This window comes from Eutrigla gurnardus (genome assembly GCF_963514095.1).
Source record: "Eutrigla gurnardus genome assembly, chromosome: 5".
Classification (NCBI taxonomy): domain Eukaryota; kingdom Metazoa; phylum Chordata; class Actinopteri; order Perciformes; family Triglidae; genus Eutrigla; species Eutrigla gurnardus.
The window spans coordinates 20,799,989-20,823,275 of NC_139919.1; the positions used below are offsets into that span (position 1 = coordinate 20,799,989).

Genomic DNA, 23,287 nt, shown 5'->3' on the forward strand with positions numbered 1-23,287 from the left:
TTGCCTCTAATGCCTAGCCTCTCTTTTTACTAGCCTAGCTCTATGTATTTAGCCTCTGTTTTATTAGCCTTGCTCTGTGTAGTTAGCCTCTGTTTTATTAGCCTTGCTTTGTTTAATTAGCGTTGCTCTGTTTAGTTGTAACTAGTCGCGTAACTTGCGTACTTAGCGTAACCAGTCGCGCTGCTCTTGTCGCATAGACAAGCTTTGAAGCTACTGGAGTTCAATCTTGTCCGCTTAGATCAGACCGTGAGTTGTCAGTGGGGTAGAGGGAAAATATTGCAGCAGTGACAGTGAAGGACCTGCTAAATATATATATGTTGCATGGTTTATCTTGGTTTTCTCGTTTGAGTGTCAAACTGGTCTTTCTCTCTTTTGGATTTGTGACCATGAATTGTTCAATTATTAAACCAAAAAGAATTTCCCCTCTAGACGTCCCAGATGGTTTAATCAAAATACATTTTTGAGGCATTAAAAGGTTAAATGATTTGTTGTATTGGTATTATTGCTTAAACAAAATATGTTATTACTATACACTAATGATGGGTGTTCACTAAATCAAATGCATAGCTCTATCCAGTGTATATGTTATGTCTCTGCATCAATTCAATTCAATTTTTTTTATAGTGTCATATCACAACAGAAGTCATCTCAGGACACTTAACACATTGAGCAGCACTAGAATACGCTCATGATTTTCAGAGTTAATACATTTTCAAAGTCCCAACATCACCCAGGTGCAAGCGTTACACTGACAGTGGATGATGGATTTACAGGCAATCAAATATTGCTCGTATCCTACCATGTCATTAATGGCACTGGTAAAAACTGATTTCAAGAAACCTCATACATTTTATAAATCATTTTATTTTGTTTATTTGACAGAATGCACAAAAAAGAATAGACCCAAAGAATCATGCTCCATCATATCTGATCAAAACTATGAAACTCTCTATCAACACAGATTTGTAATTAAAAAGGAAGTGACAATATATTTGCTTTTTTTACATTATCATAACGTGTGTGTACAAAGAGAGAGTGACAGAAAATAAAATACAGAGGGTCAGAAAACAGGTAAGATTGAAAATGACACAGGGTTGGGACATGTTTAAAACAAATAAAACAATATAAAGATTTGGTAATTTTTGGTAAGGGTAAATAGACTTTCTTAAAAAATGAACAGCACTTCAGAGAGTTGGTAGTTTCCAAACAGCGATTGTCTTTGCAATTATGGTACATACAACACCATTACTCTTTAGAATGTGTTACAAAGGGCCAGCTCCATGTTATGTTGCCTAAACATGCTTCTACAATGATTATATAATAACAAAGCTTGAAAATACAATAATTTCATACATAAATTATCTGGCAACTGTTTGTATTTGTCTGGGTGTATCAACAACATTTTCCTTCAAAATAACAATTGTAACTATGTGTTTTGTGCTATAGACCCCTGGATACAAATATACCACACCCGTTCATTTATGACATTCATTTAATCGTATGAAATAGGGCAAATTGATAATTCTGTAATAAACTATTTGTGTAAATTTGGTGTGATGACATATGCTCAATAAATCTGGAATATTTACAAAAAATATTTATTATTACAATACAAATTAATCTTATTTACAGTTATGAGGGATTTTCAACAATCTCATGCACTCCTGTGTAATTACTGAAAAAATGAATTACTCATAATTAACAATATTGAGATGACTGTGTAAGTGCCCTTAGGTTTGTCTCTACAGATTGGAGAATTTGCCATATTCTGAGAATATATATGGGTGTACATGAGAAAGTTTAATTTACCTCATAATTAATCATTTTTTGGGTGAAACAGACAGTTCAAGTCTTGGGAACCTGAAACCAACTCTTGAACCACTATCACTGCTGGAAGATGAAGACAATCTCGATTTTTTAGAGGGTAGAGAAACACCTGCACCTGCTTCACCCTCCTCGCCATATGACACTTCATACGAGCCCTTTGACTTTGAACCAAAACCTCCGAAGGTGCCAAACTTCAACTTTCCTTTCTTTCCTTTGACCTTGCTGCCTCCTAGGTCTAATGAAATGTCCCCACCCTCAGCTTCTAAGTGAGATGAAGGAGAACTAACTGCAAGCCCTCCTTCATCACTCAGAGAAGAAGACCGGTGCCTTGATTTCTTAAATAGGTCAAGGGAGGCTGACTTGCCTTTACTTGACACACTGATCCCAGGATCACCCTCTAATTCTAATTTTGCACCCATCAGTCCCCCAGTATGTACCTTACTGCCTTTTCCACTTGTACTCAATTCTACCTCTGGTCCCCGAAGGTCACTTGCACTACTACCCTTTACTTTTGATTTGCCAAACATTTTCGGCATCTTTACCTTTACTTTGCCATCTTTGTGTCTCACTTCTGGACTGGGAACCTCAATATTCGGTGAACTGACTTGGCAACTAACAGATGGAGACTCTATGTTTATACCTCCACTAGCTGATTCAATAGTCCCTCCACTTCCCTGGCCTTCCAACTGAGGCAGAGCAATACCAAATTTTGGTACCTTCATTTTTGGAAATGTTACAGTACCTTCTGGGAAATGAAGGCCACCACTTGCACTGCTGCCTGAAGCGCTTGCATCAATCGCTGCACCACTTTTCACATCTAATTTTGGGCCTTTCAAACCTGCAGACATTGCCGCCCCTCCTTGTCTGTTTATATTTGCATCAATATCAGGAACAGACACATTCACATTTGGCATTTTTATATTAGGAGTCTTTAATTTCACATCTGTCCCTCCCAAATGAACATTTGGACTGTCAATACCAGACCCTTCCAGAGCAGTGTTCAAGCTGGCAGATGGAAAATCTATGTCAGATGATTTAAATCCCTCAGTTATAGATCCATCGCCCTTCAATTTTGGTGATTTGATATCCAATTCCACATCAGGAAAATGAAGCTTACTAAAAATAGGCTTCTTTACCTTTGTTCCTTTGACATGAATATTGGGTGTGTCTACATCCAGGTCAACTGTTGGTGTTTCTATGTCAAGATCAGGTTTCTTTGGCTTTCCTTTCACTTTAGGAAGTTTGAATTTCCCCTTTTTCCCCTTAACATTGATGTTCATATCAGGGGCATCAAGACTTACTTCAGTATGTGGGAGACTAACTTCTGTTTTGGAATCCTTTGATGCCACATTGAGCTTGGGTATATTCCCCTCTACTTCTGGGGATTTAATTCCAAACTTAGGACCTTTGAACTTGGGAAATGTAACACCTGTCATAACAGGATCATTGAATACACCTTCCATACTGATGGTGGGTACTGCAATTTGAGCATTTGGACCTTTGCCACCTGCTTCCACTTTGGACACTGATGCATCCATCTTTCCTTTGACTTTAGACCCTGTTACTTTGATATCTACATCAGGTGCCTTCAGATCAATGTTTCCTTTGGGGAGGTTTATATCCATATCGGAGCTCTGCACTTTTGGACCTTTGATTTTAAATGATGGCATTGTCATTTTAGGCATTTCAAATCCACCCTTAGGTCCCTCAAAATCCACGTCTGGACCCTCAATATTAACAGCAGATGTTTTAATGTCTCCTTCTAAATTTGGCACGGATACATCCACATTACCTTTGAGTATGGGACCTCTCAGATTGAAATCTGGCCCTTCAATATTTGGAGTTGACATCCCAAATGATGACACATCTCTCTTTATTTTGGGCCCTTTCAGACTCAAATCCCATTCTGGCAGCTTGGGTCCTGATATTGATGGTAATTTGATGTTGGGTCCTTTCAGTTTTGCATCAGGACCCTGAATATCAAAGTCGGGTCCTTTAATGTCAATATCAGGTGCTTTGACATCGATGTTAGCCTTGGGAAGGTTTAAATCAACATCTGGACCCTCCAACTTTGTACCTTTGAAGCCAAATGATGGCATTTTGATTTTAGGCATTTCAAATCCACCTTTAGGACCTTCGATATCCACCTCTGGACCTTTGACGTCAACTTCAGGTGTTTTGATTTCTCCCTTTATCTTTGGAACTGATACATCCACATCACCTTTTATTTTGGGACCTTTCATATGGAAATCCACATCAGGCATCGAAAGTTTTGGTCCTGAAATGCTTGGCATGTTGAAATTCGGTCCTTTGAATTTACCACTTGGACTCTTTATGTCAACATCTGGGCCTTTAAAATCCAAAGCAGGGCCTTCAATGTCGATATCGGCTTTCGGCAGACTGACATCCACTTCTGGCCCTTCAACATGAGGACCTCTCACACCAAATGATGGCAGTTTGAATTTAGGCATTTTAAACCCTCCTTTGTGTCCTCCGATATCAACATCTGATCCTTCAATATCCATCTTGGGAGCTTTTATGTCACCTTCGATTTTTGGAACTGACGCATCAACATCTCCCTTTATGTTGGGCCCTTTCAGACTTAAATCCCAGTGTGGCAGCTTGGGTCCAGTTATTGATGGCAGTTTAATATTGGGTCCTTTGAATTTTGCATCAGGAGCTTCAACATTAATGTCTGGCCCTTCAAAGTCGACTTCAGGTGCCTTAACATTGATATGAGGTTTGGGAAGGTTTATATCAACATCTGGACCCTCCAACTTTGGACCTTTGACACCAAATGTTGGCATTTTGATTTTGGGCATGTCAAATCCACCTTTATGACCTTCAATATCAACCGCTGGACCTTTGATGTCAACTTGAGGTATTGACAGGTCTCCTTCAATCTTTGGAACTGACACATCAACATCTCCCTTTATTTTTGGCCCTTTCAGACTCAAATCCCATTCTGGCATCTTGGGTCCTGATATTGATGGAAACTTGATGTTTGGTCCCTTCAATTTTGCATCAGGACTCTCAATATCAAAGTCAGGCCCTTTAATGTCAACATCAGGTCTTTTGACATCAATGTTACCCTTGGGAAGGTTTATATCGACATCTGGACCCTCCAACTTTGGACCTTTAAAACCAAATGATGGCATTTTGATTTTAGGCATTTGAAATCCACCTTTAGGACCTTCGATATCAACCTCTGGACCTTTGATGTCAACTTCAGGTGTTTTGATGTCTCCCTCTATCTTTGGAACTGATACATCCACATCACCTTTTATTTTGGGACCTTTCATATGGAAATCCACATCAGGCATCGAAAGTTTTGGTCCTGAAATGCTTGGCATGCTGAAATTCGGTCCTTTGAATTTGCCACTTGGACTCTTAATATCAATGTCTGGGCCTTTAACATCCAAGTCGGGGCCTTTAATGTCGACATCGGCTTTTGGCAGGCTGACATCCACTTCTGGCCCTTCAACATGTGGACCTCTCATACCAAATGATGGCATTTTGAATTTAGGCATTTTAAATCCTCCTTTGTGGCCTTCAATGTCAACATTTGGTCCCTCAATATCAACTTCTGGTGCTTGTATGTCACCCTCAATCTTCGGAACTGACACATCAACATCTCCCTTGATTTTGGGCCCTTTCAGACTCAAATCCCATTCTGGCAGCTTGGGTCCTGATATTGATGGTAATTTGATATTGGGTCCTCTCAGTTTTACACCAGGCCTTTCAATATCAAAGTCGGGTCCTTCAATGTCAACGTCAGGTGCTTTAATATCAATGTCAGCTTTGGGAAGGTTAATATCGACGTCTGGACACTCCACCTTTGAACCTTTAAAGCCAAATGATGGCATTTTCATTTTAGGCGTTTCAAATCCACCTTTCGGACCTTCGATATCAACCTCTGGACCTTTGACGTCAACTTTAGGTGTTTTGATGTCTCCCTTTATCTTTGGAACTGATACATCCACATCACCTTTTATTTTGGGACCTTTCATATGGAAATCCACATCAGGCATCGAAAGTTTTGGTCCTGAAATGCTTGGCATGCTGAAATTCGGTCCTTTGAATTTGCCACTTGGACTCTTAATATCAATGTCTGGGCCTTTAACATCCAAGTCAGGGCCTTTAATGTCGACATCGGCTTTCGGCAGGCTGACATCCACTTCTGGCCCTTCAACATGTGGACCTCTCATACCAAATGATGGCATTTTGAATTTAGGCATTTTAAATCCTCCTTTGTGGCCTTCAATGTCAACATTTGGTCCTTCAATATCAACTTCTGGTGCTTGTATGTCACCCTCAATCTTCGGAACTGACACATCAACATCTCCCTTGATTTTGGGCCCTTTCAGACTCAAATCCCATTCTGGCAGCTTGGGTCCTGATATTGATGGTAATTTGATATTGGGTCCTCTCAGTTTTACACCAGGCCTTTCAATATCAAAGTCGGGTCCTTCAATGTCAACGTCAGGTGCTTTAATATCAATGTCAGCTTTGGGAAGGTTAATATCGACGTCTGGACACTCCACCTTTGAACCTTTAAAGCCAAATGATGGCATTTTCATTTTAGGCATTTCAAATCCACCTTTCGGACCTTCGATGTCAACCTCTGGACCTTTGACGTCAACTTTAGGTGTTTTGATGTCTCCCTTTATCTTTGGAACTGATACATCCACATCACCTTTTATTTTGGGACCTTTCATATGGAAATCCACATCAGGCATCGAAAGTTTTGGTCCTGAAATGCTTGGCATGCTGAAATTCGGTCCTTTGAATTTGCCACTTGGACTCTTAATATCAATGTCTGGGCCTTTAACATCCAAGTCGGGGCCTTTAATGTCGACATCGGCTTTCGGCAGGCTGACATCCATTTCTGGCCCTTCAACATGTGGACCTCTCATACCAAATGATGGCATTTTGAATTTAGGCATTTTAAATCCTCCTTTGTGGCCTTCAATGTCAACATCTGGTCCTTCAATATCCACCTTGGGAGCTTTTATATCACATTCAATTTTTGGAATTGACGCGTCAACATCTCCCTTTATATTTGGCCCTTTCAGACTCAAATCCCAGTGTGGCAGTTTGGGTCCAGTTATTGATGGCAGTTTTATATTGGGCCCTTTGAATTTTGCATCAGGAGCTTCAACATTAATGTCTGGCCCTTCAAAGTCGACTTCAGGTGCCTTCACATTGATATTGGGTTTGGGAAGGTTTATATCAACATCTGGACCCTCCAACTTTGGACCTTTAAAGCCAAATGATGGCATTTTGATTTTAGGCATGTCAAATCCACCTCTATGACCTTCGATATCAACCTCTGGACCTTTGATGTCAACGTGAGGTATTGAAAGGTCTCCTTCAATCTTCGGAACTGACACATCAACATCTCCCTTGATTTTGGGCCCTTTCAGACTCAAATCCCATTCTGGCATCTTGGGTCCTGATATTGATGGAAATTTGATGTTTGGTCCCTTTAATTTTGCATCAGGACCCTCAATATCATAGTCCGGCCCTTTAATGTCAACATCAGGTGCTTTGACATCAATGTTAGCCTTGGGAAGGTTTATATCGACATCTGGACCTTCCAACTTTGGACCTTTTAAGCCAAATGATGGCATTTTGATTTTAGGCATTTCAAATCCACCTTTAGGACCTTCGATATCAACTTCTGGACCTTTGACGTCAACTTTAGGTGTTTTGATGTCTCCCTTTATCTTTGGAACTGATACATCCACATCACCTTTTATTTTGGGACCTTTCATATGGAAATCCAGATCAGGCATCGAAAGTTTTGGTCCTGAAATACTAGGCATGCTGAAATTCGGTCCTTTGAATTTGCCACTTGGACTCTTAATATCAACATCTGGGCCTTTAAGATCCAAGTCAGGGCCTCTAATGTCAACATCGGCTTTCGGCAGGCTGACATCCACTTCTGGCCCTTCAACATGAGGACCTCTTACACCAAATGATGGCATTTTGAATTTAGGCATTTTAAATCCTCCTTTGTGGCCTTCAATGTCAACATCTGGTCCTTCAATATCAACTTCTGGTGCTTGTATGTCACCCTCAATCTTCGGAACTGACACATCAACATCTCCCTTGATTTTGGGCCCTTTCAGACTCAAATCCCATTCTGGCAGCTTGGGTCCTGATATTGATGGTAATTTGATATTGGGTCCTCTCAGTTTTACATCAGGTCTTTCAATATCAAAGTCGGGCCCTTCAATGTCAACGTCAGGTGCTTTAATATCAATGTCAGCTTTGGGAAGGTTTATATCAACGTCTGGACCCTCCAACTTTGAACCTTTGAAGCCAAATGATGGCATTTTGATTTTAGGCATTTCAAATCCACCTTTCGGACCTTCGATATCAACCTCTGGACCTTTGACGTCAACTTTAGGTGTTTTGATGTCTCCCTTTATCTTTGGAACTGATACATCCACATCACCTTTTATTTTGGGACCTTTCATATGGAAATCCACATCAGGCATCGAAAGTTTTGGTCCTGAAATGCTTGGCATGCTGAAATTCGGTCCTTTGAATTTGCCACTTGGACTCTTAATATCAATGTCTGGGCCTTTAACATCCAAGTCGGGGCCTTGAATGTCGACATCGGCTTTCGGCAGGCTGACATCCACTTCTGGCCCTTCAACATGTGGACCTCTCATACCAAATGATGGCATTTTGAATTTAGGCATTTTAAATCCTCCTTTGTGGCCTTCAATGTCAACATTTGGTCCTTCAATATCAACTTCTGGTGCTTGTATGTCACCCTCAATCTTCGGAACTGACACATCAACATCTCCCTTGATTTTGGGCCCTTTCAGACTCAAATCCCATTCTGGCAGCTTGGGTCCTGATATTGATGGTAATTTGATATTGGGTCCTCTCAGTTTTACACCAGGCCTTTCAATATCAAAGTCGGGTCCTTCAATGTCAACGTCAGGTGCTTTAATATCAATGTCAGCTTTGGGAAGGTTAATATCGACGTCTGGACACTCCACCTTTGAACCTTTAAAGCCAAATGATGGCATTTTCATTTTAGGCATTTCAAATCCACCTTTCGGACCTTCGATATCAACCTCTGGACCTTTGACGTCAACTTTAGGTGTTTTGATGTCTCCCTTTATCTTTGGAACTGATACATCCACATCACCTTTTATTTTTGGACCTTTCATATGGAAATCCACATCAGGCATCGAAAGTTTTGGTCCTGAAATGCTTGGCATGCTGAAATTCGGTCCTTTGAATTTGCCACTTGGACTCTTAATATCAATGTCTGGGCCTTTAACATCCAAGTCGGGGCCTTTAATGTCGACATCGGCTTTCGGCAGGCTGACATCCACTTCTGGCCCTTCAACATGTGGACCTCTCATACCAAATGATGGCATTTTGAATTTAGGCATTTTAAATCCTCCTTTGTGGCCTTCAATGTCAACATCTGGTCCTTCAATATCCACCTTGGGAGCTTTTATATCACATTCAATTTTTGGAATTGACGCGTCAACATCTCCCTTTATATTTGGCCCTTTCAGACTCAAATCCCAGTGTGGCAGTTTGGGTCCAGTTATTGATGGCAGTTTTATATTGGGCCCTTTGAATTTTGCATCAGGAGCTTCAACATTAATGTCTGGCCCTTCAAAGTCGACTTCAGGTGCCTTCACATTGATATTGGGTTTGGGAAGGTTTATATCAACATCTGGACCCTCCAACTTTGGACCTTTAAAGCCAAATGATGGCATTTTGATTTTAGGCATGTCAAATCCACCTCTATGACCTTCGATATCAACCTCTGGACCTTTGATGTCAACGTGAGGTATTGAAAGGTCTCCTTCAATCTTCGGAACTGACACATCAACATCTCCCTTGATTTTGGGCCCTTTCAGACTCAAATCCCATTCTGGCATCTTGGGTCCTGATATTGATGGAAATTTGATGTTTGGTCCCTTTAATTTTGCATCAGGACCCTCAATATCATAGTCCGGCCCTTTAATGTCAACATCAGGTGCTTTGACATCAATGTTAGCCTTGGGAAGGTTTATATCGACATCTGGACCTTCCAACTTTGGACCTTTTAAGCCAAATGATGGCATTTTGATTTTAGGCATTTCAAATCCACCTTTAGGACCTTCGATATCAACTTCTGGACCTTTGACGTCAACTTTAGGTGTTTTGATGTCTCCCTTTATCTTTGGAACTGATACATCCACATCACCTTTTATTTTGGGACCTTTCATATGGAAATCCAGATCAGGCATCGAAAGTTTTGGTCCTGAAATACTAGGCATGCTGAAATTAGGTCCTTTGAATTTGCCACTTGGACTCTTAATATCAACATCTGGGCCTTTAAGATCCAAGTCGGGGCCTTTAATGTCGACATCGGCTTTCGGCAATCTGACATCCACTTCTGGCCCTTCAACATGAGGACCTCTCACACCAAATGATGGCATTTTGAATTTAGGCATTTTAAATCCTCCTTTGTGGCCTTCAATGTCAACATCTGGTCCTTCAATATCAACTTCTGGTGCTTGTATGTCACCCTCAATCTTCGGAACTGACACATCAACATCTCCCTTGATTTTGGGCCCTTTCAGACTCAAATCCCATCCTGGCAGTTTGGGTCCTGATATTGATGGTAATTTGATATTGGGTCCTCTCAGTTTTACATCAGATCTTTCAATATCAAAGTCAGGCCCTTCAATGTCAACATCAGGTGCTTTGACATCAATGTCAGCTTTGGGAAGGTTTATATCAATGTCTGGACCTTCCACCTTTGGACTTTTAAAGCCAAATGATGGCATTTTCATTTTAGGCATTTCAAATCCACCTTTCGGACCTTCAATATTAACCTGTTGACCTTTGATGTCAACTTCAGGTATTGATAGGTCTCCTTCAATCTTTGGAGGCGATACATCAACATCTCCTTTGAGTTTGGGACCCTTTAGATTTACCTTTGGGCCCTTGAATCCAAATTTTGGCATTTTAAATTTGGTTTTCTTTGTGCCACTGTCTGGAATGTCAATGTTAACATCTGGTCGCTCAACCTCACCTTTAGGGAGTTCAACATCCCCTTTCAACTTTGGCCCCTTCAGATTGATGTCAACATCTGGCAATGATATTTTTGGTCCAGATATTTTTGGTAACTTCAACTTTGGCCCACGAAGTTTTCCCTCTGGACTTTCAAAATCAACTTGCGGACCTTTAATGTCAACTTCAGGTGTTTTTATGTCTCCCTTTATCTTTGGCACCGACACATCCACATCACCTTTCATTTTTGGACCTTTCAGATTGAAAGCCACATCTGGCATTGACATTTTTGGTCCTGAAATGCTTGGCATGCTGAAATTCGGTCCTTTGATTTTACCGCTTGGACTCTCAATGTCCAGCTTGGGTCCTTTGATATCCAGCTCAGGGGCTTTAATATGAATATCAGCCTTTGGGAGGCTGGCATCAACGTCTGGCCCTTCAACATGAGGACCTCTCACACCAAATGATGGCATTTTGAATTTAGGCATTTTAAATCCTCCTTTGTGGCCTTCAATGTCAACATCTGGTCCTTCAATATCAACTTCTGGTGCTTGTATGTCACCCTCAATCTTCGGAACTGACACATCAACATCTCCCTTGATTTTGGGCCCTTTCAGACTCAAATCCCATTCTGGCAGCTTGGGTCCTGATATTGATGGTAATTTGATATTGGGTCCTCTCAGTTTTACACCAGGCCTTTCAATATCAAAGTCGGGTCCTTCAATGTCAACGTCAGGTGCTTTAATATCAATGTCAGCTTTGGGAAGGTTAATATCAACGTCTGGACCCTCCACCTTTGAACCTTTAAAGCCAAATGATGGCATTTTGATTTTAGGCATTTCAAATCCACCTTTCGGACCTTCGATATCAACCTCTGGACCTTTGACGTCAACTTTAGGTGTTTTGATGTCTCCCTTTATCTTTGGAACTGATACATCCACATCACCTTTTATTTTGGGACCTTTCATATGGAAATCCACATCAGGCATCGAAAGTTTTGGTCCTGAAATGCTTGGCATGCTGAAATTCGGTCCTTTGAATTTGCCACTTGGACTCTTAATATCAATGTCTGGGCCTTTAACATCCAAGTCGGGGCCTTTAATGTCGACATCGGCTTTCGGCAGGCTGACATCCACTTCTGGCCCTTCAACATGTGGACCTCTCACACCAAATGATGGCATTTTGAATTTAGGCATTTTAAATCCTCCTTTGTGGCCTTCAATGTCAACATCTGGTCCTTCAATATCAACTTCTGGTGCTTGTATGTCACCCTCAATCTTCGGAACTGACACATCAACATCTCCCTTGATTTTGGGCCCTTTCAGACTCAAATCCCATTCTGGCAGCTTGGGTCCTGATATTGATGGTAATTTGATATTGGGTCCTCTCAGTTTTAGACCAGGCCTTTCAATATCAAAGTCGGGTCCTTCAATGTCAACGTCAGGTGCTTTAATATCAATGTCAGCTTTGGGAAGGTTAATATCAACGTCTGGACCCTCCACCTTTGAACCTTTAAAGCCAAATGATGGCATTTTCATTTTAGGCATTTCAAATCCACCTTTCGGACCTTCGATATCAACCTCTGGACCTTTGACGTCAACTTTAGGTGTTTTGATGTCTCCCTTTATCTTTGGAACTGATACATCCACATCACCTTTTATTTTGGGACCTTTCATATGGAAATCCACATCAGGCATCGAAAGTTTTGGTCCTGAAATGCTTGGCATGCTGAAATTCGGTCCTTTGAATTTGCCACTTGGACTCTTAATATCAATGTCTGGGCCTTTAACATCCAAGTCGGGGCCTTTAATGTCGACATCGGCTTTCGGCAGGCTGACATCCACTTCTGGCCCTTCAACATGTGGACCTCTCACACCAAATGATGGCATTTTGAATTTAGGCATTTTAAATCCTCCTTTGTGGCCTTCAATGTCAACATCTGGTCCTTCAATATCAACTTCTGGCGATTGTATGTCACCCTCAATCTTCGGAATTGACACATCAACATCTCCCTTGATTTTGGGCCCTTTCAGACTCAAATCCCATTCTGGCAGCTTGGGTCCTGATATTGATGGTAATTTGATATTGGGTCCTCTCAGTTTTACACCAGGCCTTTCAATATCAAAGTCGGGTCCTTCAATGTCAACGTCAGGTGCTTTAATATCAATGTCAGCTTTGGGAAGGTTAATATCGACGTCTGGACACTCCACTTTTGAACCTTTAAAGCCAAATGATGGCATTTTCATTTTAGGCATTTCAAATCCACCTTTCGGACCTTCGATATCAACCTCTGGACCTTTGACGTCAACTTTAGGTGTTTTGATGTCTCCCTTTATCTTTGGAACTGATACATCCACATCACCTTTTATTTTTGGACCTTTCATATGGAAATCCACATCAGGCATCGAAAGTTTTGGTCCTGAAATGCTTGGCATGCTGAAATTCGGTCCTTTGAATTTGCCACTTGGACTCTTAATATCAATTTCTGGGCCTTTAACATCCAAGTCGGGGCCTTTAATGTCGACATCGGCTTTCGGCAGGCTGACATCCACTTCTGGCCCTTCAACATGTGGACCTCTCATACCAAATGATGGCATTTTGAATTTAGGCATTTTAAATCCTCCTTTGTGGCCTTCAATGTCAACATCTGGTCCTTCAATATCAACTTCTGGTGCTTGTATGTCACCCTCAATCTTCGGAACTGACACATCAACATCTCCCTTGATTTTGGGCCCTTTCAGACTCAAATCCCATTCTGGCAGCTTGGGTCCTGATATTGATGGTAATTTGATATTGGGTCCTCTCAGTTTTACACCAGGCCTTTCAATATCAAAGTCGGGTCCTTCAATGTCAACGTCAGGTGCTTTAATATCAATGTCAGCTTTGGGAAGGTTAATATCAATGTCTGGACCCTCCACCTTTGAACCTTTAAAGCCAAATGATGGCATTTTCATTTTAGGCATTTCAAATCCACCTTTCGGACCTTCGATATCAACCTCTGGACCTTTGACGTCAACTTTAGGTGTTTTGATGTCTCCCTTTATCTTTGGAACTGATACATCCACATCACCTTTTATTTTGGGACCTTTCATATGGAAATCCACATCAGGCATCGAAAGTTTTGGTCCTGAAATGCTTGGCATGCTGAAATTCGGTCCTTTGAATTTGCCACTTGGACTCTTAATATCAATGTCTGGGCCTTTAACATCCAAGTCGGGGCCTTTAATGTCGACATCGGCTTTCGGCAGACTGACATCCACTTCTGGCCCTTCAACATGTGGACCTCTCATACCAAATGATGGCATTTTGAATTTAGGCATTTTAAATCCTCCTTTGTGGCCTTCAATGTCAACATCTGGTCCTTCAATATCAACTTCTGGTGCTTGTATGTCACCCTCAATCTTCGGAACTGACACATCAACATCTCCCTTGATTTTGGGGCCTTTCAGACTCAAATCCCATTCTGGCAGCTTGGGTCCTGATATTGATGGTAATTTGATATTGGGTCCTCTCAGTTTTAGACCAGGCCTTTCAATATCAAAGTCGGGTCCTTCAATGTCAACGTCAGGTGCTTTAATATCAATGTCAGCTTTGGGAAGGTTAATATCAACGTCTGGACCCTCCACCTTTGAACCTTTAAAGCCAAATGATGGCATTTTCATTTTAGGCATTTCAAATCCACCTTTCGGACCTTCGATATCAACCTCTGGACCTTTGACGTCAACTTTAGGTGTTTTGATGTCTCCCTTTATCTTTGGAACTGATACATCCACATCACCTTTTATTTTGGGACCTTTCATATGGAAATCCACATCAGGCATCGAAAGTTTTGGTCCTGAAATGCTTGGCATGCTGAAATTCGGTCCTTTGAATTTGCCACTTGGACTCTTAATATCAATGTCTGGGCCTTTAACATCCAAGTCGGGGCCTTTAATGTCGACATCGGCTTTAGGCAGGCTGACATCCACTTCTGGCCCTTCAACATGTGGACCTCTCATACCAAATGATGGCATTTTGAATTTAGGCATTTTAAATCCTCCTTTGTGGCCTTCAATGTCAACATCTGGTCCTTCAATATCAACTTCTGGTGCTTGTATGTCACCCTCAATCTTCGGAACTGACACATCAACATCTCCCTTGATTTTGGGCCCTTTCAGACTCAAATCCCATTCTGGCAGCTTGGGTCCTGATATTGATGGTAATTTGATATTGGGTCCTCTCAGTTTTAGACCAGGCCTTTCAATATCAAAGTCGGGTCCTTCAATGTCAACGTCAGGTGCTTTAATATCAATGTCAGCTTTGGGAAGGTTAATATCAACGTCTGGACCCTCCACCTTTGAACCTTTAAAGCCAAATGATGGCATTTTCATTTTAGGCATTTCAAATCCACCTTTCGGACCTTCGATATCAACCTCTGGACCTTTGACGTCAACTTTAGGTGTTTTGATGTCTCCCTTTATCTTTGGAACTGATACATCCACATCACCTTTTATTTTGGGACCTTTCATATGGAAATCCACATCAGGCATCGAAAGTTTTGGTCCTGAAATGCTTGGCATGCTGAAATTCGGTCCTTTGAATTTGCCACTTGGACTCTTAATATCAATGTCTGGGCCTTTAACATCCAAGTCGGGGCCTTTAATGTCGACATCGGCTTTAGGCAGGCTGACATCCACTTCTGGCCCTTCAACATGTGGACCTCTCATACCAAATGATGGCATTTTGAATTTAGGCATTTTAAATCCTCCTTTGTGGCCTTCAATGTCAACATCTGGTCCTTCAATATCAACTTCTGGTGCTTGTATGTCACCCTCAATCTTCGGAACTGACACATCAACATCTCCCTTGATTTTGGGCCCTTTCAGACTCAAATCCCATTCTGGCAGCTTGGGTCCTGATATTGATGGTAATTTGATATTGGGTCCTCTCAGTTTTAGACCAGGCCTTTCAATATCAAAGTCGGGTCCTTCAATGTCAACGTCAGGTGCTTTAATATCAATGTCAGCTTTGGGAAGGTTAATATCAACGTCTGGACCCTCCACCTTTGAACCTTTAAAGCCAAATGATGGCATTTTCATTTTAGGCATTTCAAATCCACCTTTCGGACCTTCGATATCAACCTCTGGACCTTTGACGTCAACTTTAGGTGTTTTGATGTCTCCCTTTATCTTTGGAACTGATACATCCACATCACCTTTTATTTTTGGACCTTTCATATGGAAATCCACATCAGGCATCGAAAGTTTTGGTCCTGAAATGCTTGGCATGCTGAAATTCGGTCCTTTGAATTTGCCACTTGGACTCTTAATATCAATGTCTGGGCCTTTAACATCCAAGTCGGGGCCTTTAATGTCGACATCGGCTTTAGGCAGGCTGACATCCACTTCTGGCCCTTCAACATGTGGACCTCTCATACCAAATGATGGCATTTTGAATTTAGGCATTTTAAATCCTCCTTTGTGGCCTTCAATGTCAACATCTGGTCCTTCAATATCAACTTCTGGTGCTTGTATGTCACCCTCAATCTTCGGAACTGACACATCAACATCTCCCTTGATTTTGGGCCCTTTCAGACTCAAATCCCATTCTGGCAGCTTGGGTCCTGATATTGATGGTAATTTGATATTGGGTCCTCTCAGTTTTAGACCAGGCCTTTCAATATCAAAGTCGGGTCCTTCAATGTCAACGTCAGGTGCTTTAATATCAATGTCAGCTTTGGGAAGGTTAATATCAACGTCTGGACCCTCCACCTTTGAACCTTTAAAGCCAAATGATGGCATTTTCATTTTAGGCATTTCAAATCCACCTTTCGGACCTTCGATATCAACCTCTGGACCTTTGACGTCAACTTTAGGTGTTTTGATGTCTCCCTTTATCTTTGGAACTGATACATCCACATCACCTTTTATTTTGGGACCTTTCATATGGAAATCCACATCAGGCATCGAAAGTTTTGGTCCTGAAATGCTTGGCATGCTGAAATTCGGTCCTTTGAATTTGCCACTTGGACTCTTAATATCAATGTCTGGGCCTTTAACATCCAAGTCGGGGCCTTTAATGTCGACATCGGCTTTAGGCAGGCTGACATCCACTTCTGGCCCTTCAACATGTGGACCTCTCATACCAAATGATGGCATTTTGAATTTAGGCATTTTAAATCCTCCTTTGTGGCCTTCAATGTCAACATCTGGTCCTTCAATATCAACTTCTGGTGCTTGTATGTCACCCTCAATCTTCGGAACTGACACATCAACATCTCCCTTGATTTTGGGCCCTTTCAGACTCAAATCCCATTCTGGCAGCTTGGGTCCTGATATTGATGGTAATTTGATATTGGGTCCTCTCAGTTTTACACCAGGCCTTTCAATATCAAAGTCTGGTCCTTCAATGTCAACGTCAGGTGCTTTAATATCAATGTCAGCTTTGGGAAGGTTAATATCAACGTCTGGACCCTCCACCTTTGAACCTTTAAAGCCAAATGATGGCATTTTCATTTTAGGCATTTCAAATCCACCTTTCGGACCTTCGATATCAACCTCTGGACCTTTGACGTCAACTTTAGGTGTTTTGATGTCTCCCTTTATCTTTGGAACTGATACATCCACATCACCTTTTATTTTGGGACCTTTCATATGGAAATCCACATCAGGCATCGAAAGTTTTGGTCCTGAAATGCTTGGCATGCTGAAATTCGGTCCTTTGAATTTGCCACTTGGACTCTTAATATCAATGTCTGGGCCTTTAACATCCAAGTCGGGGCCTTTAATGTCGACATCGGCTTTCGGCAGGCTGACATCCACTTCTGGCCCTTCAACATGTGGACCTCTCACACCAAATGATGGCACTTTGAATTTAGGCATTTTAAATCCTCCTTTGTGGCCTTCAATGTCAACATCTGGTCCTTCAATATCAACTTCTGGTGCTTGTATGTCACCCTCAATCTTCGGAACTGACACATCAACATCTCCCTTGATTTTGGGCCCTTTCAGACTCAAATCCCATTCTGGCAGCTTGGGTCCTGATATTGATGGTAATTTGATATTGGGTCCTCTCAGTTTTACACCAGGCCTTTCAATATCAAAGTCGGGTCCTTCAATGTCAACGTCAGGTGCTTTAATATCAATGTCAGCTTTGGGAAGGTTAATATCAACGTCTGGACCCTCCACCTTTGAACCTTTAAAGCCAAATGATGGCATTTTGATTTTAGGCATTTCAAATCCACCTTTCGGACCTTCGATATCAACCTCTGGACCTTTGACGTCAACTTTAGGTGTTTTGATGTCTCCCTTTATCTTTGGAACTGATACATCCACATCACCTTTTATTTTGGGACCTTTCATATGGAAATCCACATCAGGCATCGAAAGTTTTGGTCCTGAAATGCTTGGCATGCTGAAATTCGGTCCTTTGAATTTGCCACTTGGTCTCTCGATGTTAACGTCGGGTCCTTCAATATCCAAATCAGGGCCTTTAATGTCGATATCGGCTTTCGGCAGGCTGACATCCACTTCTGGCCCTTCAACATGAGGACCTTTCACACCAAATGATGGCATTTTGAATTTAGGCACTTTAAATCCTCCTTTGTGGCCTTCAATGTCAACATCTGGCCCTTCAATATCGACTTTTGGTGCTTTTATGTCGCCCTCAATCTTCGGAACTGACACATCAACATCTCCCTTGATTTTGGGCCCTTTCAGACTCAAATCCCATTCTGGCAGCTTGGGTCCTGATATTGATGGTAATTTGATATTGGGTCCTCTCAGTTTTACATCAGGCCTTTCAATATCAAAGTCGGGCCCTTCAATGTCAACATCAGGTGCTTTAACAGCAATGTCAGCTCTCGGAAGGTTTATATCGACGTCTGGACCCTCCAACTTTGAACCTTTAAAGCCAAATGATGGCATTTTGATTTTAGGCATTTCAAATCCACCTTTAGGACCTTCGATATCAACCTCTGGACCTTTGATGTCAACTTTAGGTGTTTTGATGTCTCCCTTTATCTTTGGAACTGATACATCCACATCACCTTTTATTTTGGGACCTTTGATTTGGAAGTCAACATCTGGCATGGAAAGTTTCGGTCCTGAAATGCTTGGCATGCTGATGTCCGGTCCTTTGAATTTACCACTTGGACTCTTCATGTCAACATCTGGGCCTTTAAGATCCAAGTCAGCGCCTTTAATGTCGACATCGGCTTTCGGCAGGCTGACCTCCACTTCTGGTCCTTCAACATGAGGACCTCTCACACCAAATGATGGCACTTTGAATTTAGGCATTTTAAATCCTCCTTTGTGGCCTTCAATGTCAACATCTCGTCCTTCAATATCGACTTCTGGTGCTTGTATGTCACCCTCAGTCTTCGGAACTGACACATCAACATCTCCCTTGATTTTGGGCCCTTTCAGACTCAAATCCCATTCTGGCAGCTTGGGTGCTGATATTGATGGTAATTTGATATTGGGTCCTCTCAGTTTTGTATCAGGTCTTTCAATATCAAGGTCGGGTCCTTTAATGTCAACGGCAGGTGCTGTAACAGCAATGTCAGCTTTGGGAAGATTTATATCAACGTCTGGACCCTCCACTTTTGAACCTTTGAAGCCAAATGATGGCATTTTTATTTTAGGCATTTCAAATCCACCTTTCGGACCTTCGATATCAACCTGTGGACCTTTGATGTCAACTTCAGGTATTGATATGTCTCCTTCAATCTTTGGTGGTGACACGTCAACATCACCTTTGAGTTCGGGGCCAATCACGTTGAAATCGACATCTGGCATTGAAAGTTTTGGTCCTGCAATGCTTGGCATGCTGAGTTTGGGTCCTTCGATTTTACCACTTGGATTCTCAATGTCAAGATTTGGTCCTTTGATATCCAACTCTGGGCCTTTAATATCGAGATCAGCTTTCGGAAGACTGACATCAACGTCTGGGCCCTCAACATTTGGAGTTTTCCGCCCAAATTTAGGCATTTTAAATTTAGGCATTTTAAATCCTCCTCTGTGGCCTTCAATATCAACATCTGGTCCTTCGACTTCAAGAGTTTTTGTGTCACCCTCAATCTTTGGAACTGACACATTAACATCTCCTTTAATGTTGGGCCCTTTCAGACTCAAACCCACTTCTGGCAACTGGGGTCCAGATATTGATGGCAGCTCGATGTTGGGTCCTTTGAATATTGCATCAGGACCTTCAACATTAAATTCTGGTCTTTTATTGTCAGAGGTAGGTGCCTTCACATCAATATTGGCTTTGGGAATGTTTATATCAAGATCTGAACCCTCAATTTGTGGACCCTTAATTTTCAACGATGGCATTTTGATTTCAGGCATTTCCAATTCCCCCTTTGTCCCTTCAATAGCAATCTCTGGTCCTTTAATGTCAAGTTTTGGTTCTTTCATTTCAATCTTTGCTTTGGGAACATTGATATCTTCTACTTTTGTAGACTTCAAGCCAAATGATGGAATTTTAACACTCGGCATTTTAAATCTGCCTTTGTCACCCTCAATGTCAACATCTGGTGCTTCAATATTCACATCTCCTTTGATATTTGGAACTGAAACATCCACATCTGTCTTTACTTCAGGACCTTTTAGTTTGATGTCCAAATCTGCCATCTTTTTTCCTTTTATTTTTGGTATCTTTATGTTCGGTCCTTTCAGTTTAGCATCAGGCCTTTCAATGTCAACTCCTGACACTTGAATACCAACATCTGGTGCTTTCACATCAATGTTAGCTTTGGGAAGGTTTATATCAACGTCTGGAGCCTCCACCTTTGGACCTTTAAAGCCAAATGATTCCATTTTGATTTTAGGCATGTCAAATCCACCTTTAGGACCTTTGATATCAACCTCTGGACCTTTGATTTCAACAGCAGGGGATGTTATGTCTCTTTTAATTTTAGGTACAGATGCAGTCTCAACACCATCAAGTTTCATACCTTTCAGGCCAATGGATGGTTTTGTAAATGTTGATTGTTTGAATCCACCCTTAGGTCCCTCAATGTCAATATCCACTTTGCAAGGTTCTACGTCTACATCTGGGCTTTCGACCTTAACTTTGAATGGCATTGTTGGCCCCGTGTTTGATGGCATGTTGATTTTCCCTCCTTCAATTTTTAAATCAGAATCCCCATCAACTTGTGGTGCTTTCACGTCAACTTCAGAAACTGTGACATCATCTTTTGGTCCCTTGGCCCCAAATGATGTTATCCTTATCTGAGGCATTTTTAAATCTCCTTCTTTCCTCTCAATATTTATTCCTGGACCTTTAATGTTTATTTTGGGCGCCTTGATTTCTCCCTCAGTCTTCTGCAGTGTTACATCAATATTTCTCTCTATCTTGGAATCCCCCAGGTTTACATCTATGTCAGGCCCAGATATAGATGTCATTTTAACCTTAGGCATTTCCATTTTGTATTTGGTATCACTCATTGGTACTTTGGTTTGAAAGCTGGAGTTAATTTCAGGTGCTTGGAAATCTGTCTCTGGAAGTCTTACATTGACAACTGGTCCTACAGTGTTAGCATTAGGACCTTTGATTTTAAAATCTGTCCCTTCCATGTTCAGTTCTGTTTTTCCCCCCTTTTCATGTGTCACAGGTACTGATACACCCCCATCACTGCAAACTTTAACTTCAACACTAGGTCCCTCTTTCTTGTTTCCTTTCATTTCAAACACAGGCATCTTGATTGTTTTTTTGCCACTCACAGTGCCTTCATTTTCATAACCTGGAACTTCAGTGTCTATTCCAGATGCTTTTATTCCACCCTTTATACTTGGCAGGTTGACATCAACCTTTGAACCTGTGAGGTTGGCATCTACGCCTGCAGTTGAAATCTTGCCTTGCCCTGAGGAATATCCTGTGCTAACATTGCCTATTGTTATTGCTGATCCTCCTATCTTGCCACCTCTAAATTCAGTACCGCGGCCTATGGAATCTCCACCAAGTCTGACATTCGGAATATCAATGCTGCCTGATCCCTTTGCCTGTGGGTGGCTGATGGTAGTTTCAGTTACTTTCACCTTTGTCCTCTCACCTAAACTGGTGTCAAATGTTACCCCCTCCATGGATGAAGTCGAACTCTGCATGCTTTTTCCTGGTAAAGAAAGACTGACTGACCCTCCGTTTTCATCAGTTGGGGTTACCAGCGCACCTCCCAGCCCTCCTGTTGTAACATGTTTACTACCAGTGTTTGTGTTGTCTCTTAGCGTCAGCCTTGTTCCTGATATCTGAATGCTTCCATCACCTTGCTCCCCACTCCCACTTGACATCTCAAAGCTTCCCTGGCCTTTAGTCCCTGTTACTCCAAAGTTAAGCCCTTTCAATCTGAGACCTTCTACCTCTCTTGTAGTTGTTCTGGTCAGAACCTCTCCACTGCTCTCTCTAGAGCTAACATGTGGCCCAGTGTAAGAAACATTACTTGACTCAAAAACCCCCTCTTCTTCTCCAACTTTACCTGAAGGGCTGCCATGTGAGATTCGTATATGAGGGGAGCCATCACCAGATTCATGCCTTAGCCCCGTGAATTCTGGGCTTGAAAGTTCAAGTTGCTCACTTATGTCACCCGGCATATCCACTGTGTAGGTAGTGATGCGGCGGGTGATGGTAGTAATTGTGCTGCCATCACTGCTTGTGCTGCTGTGCCGCTCTGTGCGAACATCTACTCCCTCTGCAAGGTCTTCAGACTTCAGCCTTGGTTTAATCTTCTTTGTGTATATTCTCTTATAGTCCTCATCCTCACCACTCTGTTGGAAGAGAAAGACAGGAACACATACAACATGGTAATGTTATATTTATTATTATTGCCATGAATTGTGTTCAGTAGCTTCCTAAAAAAGAAATCGGTAATCATATAATTTAAAAAAAGAACGTACAAGGATGATGTCTGGACTGGAACCTCCAAACCTGGGTTTCCCTTCCCATGTCAGGGTCCCCATTGGTGAACGACATGGCGTGCTCAAGGGTGAGCAGCAAGGGGATTTATCTCCTTTGTTTTGTAGTTTCAGTCCAACCTTGTGGCGGTTCAACGTCTTCAGTAGCTCAGCTGTTTCTTCTGAGCTCATGTTGTCAAAGTAGACAGTGGCACCCACGATCTGGTCACCTATGCATTTTGTAGAGACAGCAGCAAAACATCTGTTTAGATTATTAAAGTACCAGTCAGCATGTAGGTGACACACATCCTACTTCATACTTGATTTGAGGAAAACATTTATTTCCTACCTTCATATACTTTTCCAGACCGTGCTGCAGGTGACTCTCCTTTCACCTCCTTTACAAAGATCTCTCCTCCACTTGTCTGTTCAATTGTCAAGCCAGTTTTGTCCGGGCCTTCCCAATCTGGAAAAAGCACCTCCCTGGTTTCCTCCTCTTCAGCCATCTGTAATCATAACCATGAAAAGAATGGGCTTGTGAGAAACAG

At 41.8% G+C, this 23,287-nt stretch overlaps 1 protein-coding gene across 1 annotated transcript in view; it reads right to left on the bottom strand.

Moving 5' to 3' along the window:
- Window positions 1–844: 844 nt before the first annotated feature.
- Window positions 845–23,287, bottom strand: part of ahnak (AHNAK nucleoprotein) — a 34,423-nt gene continuing 11,980 nt past the window's right edge. Inside the window, exons 4-7 of the mRNA XM_084010562.1 lie at window positions 23,089–23,245; window positions 22,743–22,969; window positions 2,270–22,613; window positions 845–2,230 (exon numbers count right to left, since the gene is read on the bottom strand). Of these exons, the coding sequence (XP_083866688.1) occupies window positions 1,821–2,230; window positions 2,270–22,613; window positions 22,743–22,969; window positions 23,089–23,245 (21,138 nt within the window). The 3' untranslated portion in view covers window positions 845–1,820. The remainder of the gene's footprint in view (window positions 2,231–2,269; window positions 22,614–22,742; window positions 22,970–23,088; window positions 23,246–23,287) is intronic.